The following is a 9210-nucleotide window of genomic DNA, read 5'->3' as shown; positions in this document are numbered from 1 at the left end:
GGGAGGGGAGGGGAGGGGAAGGGAAAGGAGATTGTAAACCGCTCTGAGACACCTTTGGGTAGTGAAGGGAGGGGTATAAATCCAATCTCCTCCTCCTTCTTCTAGTAGTTGCCAATGGAATACTCTCCCCTTTGAGACTCACCTGGCACCTACCATACAGGCTTTTAGGAGTCAGGGCAGCAAAACATTTCTTTTTACACATGCATTTAAAAAGGGTGCTGCTTTTGATCTGAGGTGTGATTTGATGGTATTTTTAGAGCTCAGTAGTTCATTTATTTATTTATTCGACTTATATCCCACCCTCCCCACTGAGACATATAAAATACATAGAGCAACACTTAAACATCTTAATTTATCATACAATAATAACAAACATAAAGTGCAGGGCGCTAGAGCTAGAACAGATGGTAATAATAACATTAGAAAATTGTATAGCCGTCAGAGCAGGACATGTTGGTTAAACAAAAGGGAATGGTCAGAGTTGGAATTCAGCTTATCTTTTCTGGTTTTGCTGGCAGGCACAGGATGCTAATGGAACATCCAGGGGGAGGGCCTAACACAGTGCAGTTGTTACGTGCGGCTCCTAATTAAAAGCCTTGTGGAAGAGCTCCATCTTGCAGGCCCTGCGGAACTGTAAGAGGTCTTGCAGGGCCCTGATGTCATCTCGGAGTTCGTTCCACCAGTATGGAGCCACCACTGAGAAGGCCCTGGTCCTGATTGAGGCCAGCGTGGCCTCTTTTGGACCAGGGAGGGTCAGGTGATTTTGGAGCCCTGAACGCGGTGCTCTCCGGGGAACATGTGGGGAAAGGCGGTCCCTCAGGTATGCAGGTCCTTGACCATATAGGGCTTTAAAGGTAAGAACCCGCACCTTGAAGCGAATTCGTTATACTATCAGCAGCCAGTGCAATGCTTTTAGCACAGGCCGGATGTGCTCGCGCATGGGGAGGCCCATAAAAAGCCTGGCTGCAGCATTTTGCACTAGCTGTAGCTTCTGGATTTGTGCCAAGGGCAGCCCCATGAAGAGAGCATTAAGTAGCCCAGTCTCGAGGTGACCATCACGTGGATCACTGTTTGCAGGTCATTGTGTTCGAGGAAGGGAACCAGCTGCCTAATCAGCCCAAGATAGTAAAAGGCCGACTTGGCAGCGGCTCCATTGTTAAGGCATCTAGGAGCACTCCCAAGTTCCTAATCACCAATGCTGGCATCAACGGAGCCCCATCGAAGTTCGGGAGTGGGATCCCTAACCCTGGGCCGCTCCGATTCAAGCACAGGACCTCCATCTTTGTCGGTTTCAATTTCAGTTGGCTAAGTCTAAGCCATCAGGCCACGGCTTGTAACGCCAGGTCTAGATCTTCTGAGCTAGAGTCAGACTGGCCGCCCAACATCAGGTAGAGCTGGGCGCATATTGGTGACAACTCAGCCCATGCCTCCGGGCAATCTGGGCAAGGGGGCGCATGTAGATGCTGATAAGTAATGATGTCTGACAATTTTAAGGTATTGTTTTTACTTGTAAACTGCCTTGAGCAGGACCAAATAGGCGGCATATACACTCTCAAAGTAAACCAACCAACTACCAACTTCAGTATATTCTCATGATGTCTACTATTTTACTTATGAATCAGATACAGAATTTGTTACTCTTTCTAGAAAGAATTACAAAAGACCTCCCCCCCAGTTGTAAAACTTGAAACGCTTTGGGTTGTGTATTGGGTTTGATTCTATGCTGTTCTATGATGTTTGAAGTGTCTCTGGTATCCTAGTTCTCGCATTATGATTGGCTGTCTGCCACCCAGGGTAACCAATTGTAGAACTCTGCTTAGGTCCAATGAGACCCCATGTTTACTGTTACAATGTATATAGTGCACTATGAAATCGTATAAGTTGGAGTGCCGCTCTATGCAGAGCTGTCCAGTCCAGTCTGGAGCTGAGCAATACTTTGAATAAACCTTCTTTCGTTTCACCATCGTCTCCTGCCTCTTCAATACACAAAACTTTGGGTCATTCTATAAACTCAAAACCAGAATTTTTCAGCACCTCTGGATACTTTCCTCTAGTTTTCAACATTAATTGATGCACCTACCTTATCTCTGGATTGCAATGCCATGCACAATTACCTGGGATTAAGCCTCACCAGCTAAACCAGTTTACTCCATTCTATCTAGTTCAACGGGAGTTATTCCCCCCTTACATATGTTGACTAACAAGTGTGCATACACACAAAAGATTATACCTTGAATAAAACTCTGTTAGTCTTAAAGATGCCACTGGACTCAAATTTTGTTCTGCTGCTTCAGACCAACACAGCCATCAGAATTACAGAGTAAATTTAGGAGCAGGACATTTTATCTCGGAAATAGACAGACCTTATGAAGCGACATATAGTCCATGTGTAACCCATGCAGTTTTGTAGCTGTTAACAGCATACAGGGATCAGGCATGCCTGCTTTTGCCAATAGGTGGTGTGGCAATTAACTCCCTTTCCCCCCTTCTATACTTAGTTAATGAGCATGCTCAGTGCTTCTAGCCTTCCCAGGAGCCAGCAGTTCAGCCTGGCCCAGAAAGAGGCAACATCTTGGGGAGAGGCCTATATAGACTTTGCTGTGTTAAGGCCTGCCTTGAATTATTGCAGGTAAATCCTGGAGTCAACTGAGAAGAGCTGCAGCATCCCAAGTACAGCCTGGAAACCTCATATGCTGTTCCAGTATCTGTGAGCTTACAACATATGGACCTACAATATATGTATTATCTATGTGCTTAGTATTTTTTCTGTTCTGTGCATCCTTGTGGATGCTGAAGATATCTGTACTCAGTAATATCCTGAAGATTCATTGCTATGAAGTAATAGCAACCAACCAGGAGTGAATGAGGATTTATATGAAAACCTCCATGCTTATTTTATATAAAGAGTTTATTTTAAATGTTAAAGTGCATTGGTTGTATTGCCTCTCTTACGTCTGTGTTTAAATACATGTGTAGTAACAGCAGTTGCATATTCTTAATAACCATAGGTGGGAGTTCCCGACTGAACCTGCCCACTCACCCGCAGATATTAGGATCTTAGTGGGTTAAAGGTAAAGGTTCCCTTGCTCGAAAGCCAGTCGAATCCGACTCTAGGGTTGCAGTGCTCATCTCCGTTTCAAAGCCAGCGCTGTCCGAAGACATTTCCGTGGTCATGTGGCCGGCATGACTAAACGCCCGGACGCACACGGAACGCTGTTGCCTTCCCACTGAAGTGCTACCTATTTATTTACTTGCAATTTCTTGCTTTCGAACTGCTAGGTTGGCAGGAGCTGGAACTAGAGATGGGAGCTCACTCCGTCATGCAGCACACTTGGGTCTCGAACTGCTGAACTACCAACCTTCCACAGCCTGCAGTTCAGCGTCATGGTTATTTCCAATCAATAATGGAAGCAATCCTCATGAGTAAAAGAAATAAGAGCGAGAAACGGTTATGCGAAAAAGGGGGAGGAGGTGGTTCCTGATACATGTAAAACTCCCGAGCAAATGAGCCTGACATCAGACGCGGACCACGAACTATCTACCAGGAGCAGACACGAGACTCTTTACGTACCAAAATCGTACAAGGAGTCCAAGACAGTATCCAGCAAGCAGACGGCGATACCCGCATCCTCTTCCGCCGTCTCCGCTTCTCGCTCGCCCGCCAGACTCTCCGTCTTCGCCATGCGCCCGTTTCCTCCTCCCCTCAAAAGGAGCAGCACAAGGCGCAAATCCGCTGAAGGAGATTTGGCCGCATGCGACTACCGTCTTAGCCAAGATGGCGGCGCCCACGGGGTGCTTCCGCCCTTCTCTCCTCCCTCAGTCGGGCTTGGTTCGAAGAGCCGCCGGGGCAGGAAGGTTGCAACAGGGGCGGGCTAATGGGCGCAATCGGTCGCCGGCCGAGGCCGTGGAGAAAGCCGAACAGGGAGGAGAGAGTTTAGCCGGGCAGCGGCCGCCGGTGGAAGAAACTGGCGATGGCGGCAATGGTCGGGGGCAGCACTCGGCGAGGGACTCCCATGTATTCTGTAGGTGGTTTTTTGCGTGGCGGGGGTAGGGTCGGCAGCGATGAAGGAGGCGGGCGTGCTGCATTGTGATTGGCAAGCACGGCTGATTGAGTGTGTGTGAAAACCTCCGTTCCGGCCGGGGGACCGGCGGCGGCGGCCCCGTCTGTCCCTCCTGCCCCGCCCCGGGAGTGTAGGCAGCAAGCCGTGACGGGGCTGTCACCTTTTGTGTATGGACAGAATATTCCGAAAACCAGTTAAGTCCGTTCTCATTCGATATGACGATGAAGGGTATGAGGAAAGCTGCACTTACTGAATTGCCTGTTAAAAGGCGCAGCGCCTGTAGCTATAAGCAAGAAGGCTGTGGCGCTTCATGTGTCAGTCTTCCACATTGCCCGGGGACTGGACGTCACGTCTGGGGATTCTAGACAACGAAAAGTCTATCGGGTGTATGGAGGGATGCTGCTTTAACCCTTTCATATTCCATGTCTTCAAATATGTGCTAGAGGCATAGGTCAGTATGTAGTTTGAACCTGACATTAAAGCCAGATACTTCTGTATACTTACTTGGAAGAGGACACACAGGGACCTGGGGTAGGTTTCCGAAACTGGTAATAGACTCCATGGAAGTGGCTCTCTTATTTGGCTTTGTCAGCACCATTGAACCAATATCTTTGATTTTCTTGTTTGGTGTTTGTAAAGACTTGTGCCAGTATAAACCTGAGTTGTGTAGCCATTGCTGATTGGGTAATACTTTAATTCTCTGCATGTTGGACAGGTGCATTCATTGCGCAAGACGGAGCGCTGTGTTCCTTCTCTCTGCCTAGAGATGGGAAGGCTGTTCTTATCTGTTGCAGAAAGTGGAAAATAATTTCCTGGAGGGGAGTGGTGTTCTGCTTTTAAATTATATATAATATCTGTTGAGTATGACTTAATCCGTTTTAATTGTACTGTCTAAGCATGAATCAAAGTTGCCAGTTATAATCTTGATAGATTTAGAATAAGTTTAATGCACTGTAACAAACCAGGAAAGGTGTTGGAGTGATATCTCTCCATAAAACCACCTTATTCTTGGTTGTGATAACGGCAATACAATGTTTTAACTAAATCAATCTTAGAAACAGGCTACTATAACTTTCTCTTGCTTATATTGTGCTGGTGTGCTATTGGACACTGGGGGGGGCTAAATTAGGATATATAAATCAGTATATGTTGTTGTTCAGTTGCACAGTCGAGTCTGTATATATAGCCACATAAATATATCTTCTTTGACAAGCCTGGCTTAAAAGGTACATTGTGGAGAGTAATATGTTGTCTCATTCTTCATTGGTTGTTTTCCCAGCAGAAAAATCTCACATCAAAGAAAAAATATGACTTTGAAGACATCTTGGAGGAGAGGCGGCAGTCCAGTGACCTCAGATATGCAATGCGATGCTACACTCCTGTTATGTATAAAGAACTTTCTCCCTGCAAGCCAAGTGCCATTAAAACTCTTGTGTTGCATTCTGAACAAGTACAGTATGTCATCAAAGAGGTGAGAAAACTCATGTTTGTTTATAGATTTCTAGTTCATATCATCAATAGTGTCTGGCAGTGCCCTTGCTCTACCAAATTTATAGTGTCAGGTGGGTAGTTGCATTAGTCTGTACAAGAATTTGAGTTCAGCAGCTCCTTAAGACCAATAAAAAATTCTGCTTTAACCTTCATCAGTAGTTGTTTCAAGTCTTCACTATGTTCTGTCAGTAATAGCGGTGTCATCTGCATATCTTAAATTATTAATGTTCCTGCCTGCCATCCACCTTCATCTAATTCTAATCCAGCTTTCTTTATGATATGTTCTGCATATAGATTGAACAGACAGGATGATAAAAATATATCCTTGTCTGACAGCTTTGCCAATTGGAAATCATTCTGTTTTTCCCTATTCTGTCTTAACAGTAGCCTCTCATCCAGAGTACAGGTTGTGCATCAAAACAGTCAGATGCTGTGGCACATCCATTTCTTTTAAAATCAACCATAGCTTTCCATAATCCACACTGTCAAAAGCTATGAGATGCAAGCTGATTTTCTTCTGAAATTCTCTTGTATGCTCCAGTAACCAATGTAAATTTGCAATATGATATCTAGTGCCTCTTTCCTGAATCCAGCTTGAACAACTAGCTTTTAATGTTACATATATGCTAACAGTCCTTGTTGCTTCTTAGGACTGGCTTAATATACTAGTTTAGAATTCAGGTCTATGGCGAAAGAAACATTTATTCATGTGCCCACATTCTGACATCATATTAAATTGGAGTTTCAAGCCTTCTGAAATCAGGAAGTCTTCAGTGGAACTCTACTTGGGAGGGAAGGGAATGTGCAAGCATGACAACAAGCCATGTGCATGCCAATCATAAATAGTCTTGTTTTTGTTCATGATGTCTGAATGTAGCCGCAAATTCATATGTTTCTTCCTACTTAAAGCTAGGCAAAAAGCAGTCCATTCTTTTTGTAGTTTTCTAACTATGTTCTTGTTATGTGAGAGTAGTGCTAGTGTAGGATCTGGGAGACCCAGGTTCAAATTCTCACTCTACCATGCAAGCTTGCTGGGTGACGTTGGGCCTGTCAGCCTAGTTTATTTTACAAGCTTGTTGTGAGGATAAAATGAAGGAGAGGAAAGTGATGTAAGCCACTTTGGGTTCCCAGTAGGGAGAAAGGTGGGGTATAAATGAAGTAAACAGGTTGCTTATGGAATTCTTAGGAATCCCAGGTTGCTTTCACACAACCATGATTTCCTGTTATGTTCTCTTACTGCCACTACAAATGCAGAGGCATTTGTGGCAGAAGCAGATGCTCCACATGGATAGACTCTCCACTGTGTTCTTTCACACCTGTCATTTCCACCCTTACACCACCAGAGTGGTTTTGGCCAACTTTGAGAAAAAAATCAATAGTAGGTATTGCTGTAATGTAGTGATGCTATAACAATATAGCTTCCCCCCCCCTTTTTTAAAAAAAGCTCTGAATGGTGGAGGAATGGTTAGTAAGAGGAGAAGTGGCATCAGATGGGGGCAGAGGTGCAGAAATCCTCATCTTTCTGTCCACATGGATTCCAAACCCTCTCTGAGCATGATCTTTCTAGAAAGATTGTATGAAAGCAGATCTGGGAAAACCCAAAAAGTGATGACTGCACACTGAGATCATGAAGAAGCCAATCGAAAAACATTGCACCTTTTTTGGGGGGGGGGGGTGAAGCAAAACCTCCATGTAGAAGCAACTCAAATGAACAATAACATGTGGCCTCTGTTCAAGAAGAGCTTTGTAGCTTAGAAAGAAACATCAAGATGTGAAAGGTAAAATGGGTTCTGTTTGATGTTGAGAGAAGAAAAGAGGACTTCCCATTCAGTAGTAAGAGAATGAAAAGGGTCATTTAAAGGGATTGCAGGAAAGTGCCTACAGATGAACTCTGCTTTATGGTCCAGTCGCTCAAAGTTACATTTGTTACCGTTGTCAATTGAGTTGTTTACATTACTTTTATTCTGCTCTTTTTCTAAAAAGCTCAGAGTGGAATATATGTGTTTTTTTTTCTCCATCACTCTATCTTCATAAATTCCCACTGTGTGAGCCGGCTTGCTGAGAGCCACCATGGACTTCCAGACAAAGATTCAAACCAAATATCATAACAAAACTAGTCACTTGGCTTCCTGATACCATAAATGGAATAGCCATTGTTTATTAGGTAAGAGACAGTAAAGGAAAAAGGACAGGATTTATGAAAGCAGAAACAGAAAGCCTCATCAGCCAAGGAACCTAGCCAAAATACTGAAGTGCACTGTACATTAAATGACCTTGAAATAAGCCTCACTGAATGAAGAGAGAGATCTCTCACAACAATGAAAAGATGCTTAAGTGGGAAGGAAAATTGAGGAGATGTGGCGAATGGTTTGCGTCCTCACGGAGAATTGTGAGAACTGAGTCCTCAGTTTATGGTGTTACTTTATAGTGGCATAAGATTCCTTTTCGGTTTTGCCACAGTGTAGCTACCCCACTAAAATTGGTCTACTACTGTTGACCTCCTTAACTATTTAGTTTGTTCCAAGATTTCATTAGAGCTTGACCCAAGAGTTTGTCTTCAACACAGGTTGAGTCCTGAAAGAAAAATACTTCCGGTCATGCACAGAATGCCTTCCCCTCAGCTTTAGAAAATAGCAGTCTCCTTTCTTCCCACACACTTTAATAATTCAGTAGCATACTTAAAGATGTGCAGAAAGCAGTGAAATAACTGAATTATATTATTAAATATAAAGTTTTGTCACTCTGCCACGACCTCCTGCCAACTGTTTATACAATATGTGAACTGGAGGCCCCTTGGCCATATTTGGATTCAGTATTTGACAACTTCAACTGACTCTCCCAGGCTGATATTGACTCTCCCAGGCTGATTCTGGGTGTGGTTAGGCTGACCACTTGCCTCTTAGACCCTATTTTACCCTATGTTTTTCTTTTGTTTGCCAGCCTAGTCAGTTACTGTGGTCTGTTTTTGTCTTGCAATTGCTGGACCTCACAACAGCATTCAACATGGTCGATCATGACCTTTTGACTCACTGCCTCACTGATGTAGGAGTACACAGGGTAGCCCTGAAATGGTTTACCTCATTCCTCCAAGGTTGAGGACAGAGGGTGGCGCTTGGGGAGAGGGTGTCAACTAGGCATCCCTTAGTATGTGGGGTTCCACATGGGGCAGTCCTCTCTCCGATGGTGTTTAACATCTACATGCACCCATTTGCCCAACTGGTATGGCATTTCGGGCTTGGTTGTCACCAGTATCCTGACGGCACCCAGTTATACCTGTTCATGGGTTGCCAGCCAGATACTGCCCCAGCAAATTTGGCCAAGGGTTTGGAGGCTGTGATGGCATGGTTAAAACAGAGTCAGCTGAGACTGAATCTGGCAAAGATGGAGGTTCTGTGGCTGGGAGGGGGGGACGGACTCAGGGTTGGGGTGCTGACTCCCAGCCTTTAATGGTGTGCCCTTGGTACCGGCACCTACTGTCAAGAGCCTGGGTGTGATTCTGGATGCCTCCTTAACAGTGGAGGCCCAGATCACAAATGTTGCCAGACTGGCATTTTTTCAACTGCGCCAGGTCATGCAACTGGCCCCCTACCTGTCCCATCCTGACCTAGCTACAGTAATCTACACAATGGTCACCTCCAGATTAGACTATTGTAACTCG

At 44.8% G+C, this 9210-nt stretch overlaps 2 protein-coding genes across 2 annotated transcripts in view; one reads left to right on the top strand and one right to left on the bottom strand.

Moving 5' to 3' along the window:
• Positions 1-3717, bottom strand: part of LOC107113468 (uncharacterized protein C1orf131 homolog) — a 20683-nt gene extending 16966 nt beyond the window's left edge. Inside the window, exon 1 of the mRNA XM_015414798.1 lies at positions 3572-3717. Within this exon, the coding sequence (XP_015270284.1) occupies positions 3572-3683 (112 nt within the window). The 5' untranslated portion in view covers positions 3684-3717. The remainder of the gene's footprint in view (positions 1-3571) is intronic.
• Positions 3718-3817: 100 nt separating this feature from the next.
• The window catches only part of GNPAT (glyceronephosphate O-acyltransferase), a 30526-nt gene continuing 25133 nt past the window's right edge, over positions 3818-9210 (top strand). Inside the window, exons 1-2 of the mRNA XM_015414792.1 lie at positions 3818-4022; positions 5341-5532. Of these exons, the coding sequence (XP_015270278.1) occupies positions 3972-4022; positions 5341-5532 (243 nt within the window). The 5' untranslated portion in view covers positions 3818-3971. The remainder of the gene's footprint in view (positions 4023-5340; positions 5533-9210) is intronic.

This window comes from Gekko japonicus, unplaced genomic scaffold (genome assembly GCF_001447785.1).
Source record: "Gekko japonicus isolate JY-2015 unplaced genomic scaffold, Gekko_japonicus_V1.1 scaffold1808, whole genome shotgun sequence".
NCBI lineage: Eukaryota > Metazoa > Chordata > Lepidosauria > Squamata > Gekkonidae > Gekko > Gekko japonicus.
This window is presented reverse-complemented; position numbering and strand designations above follow the sequence as displayed.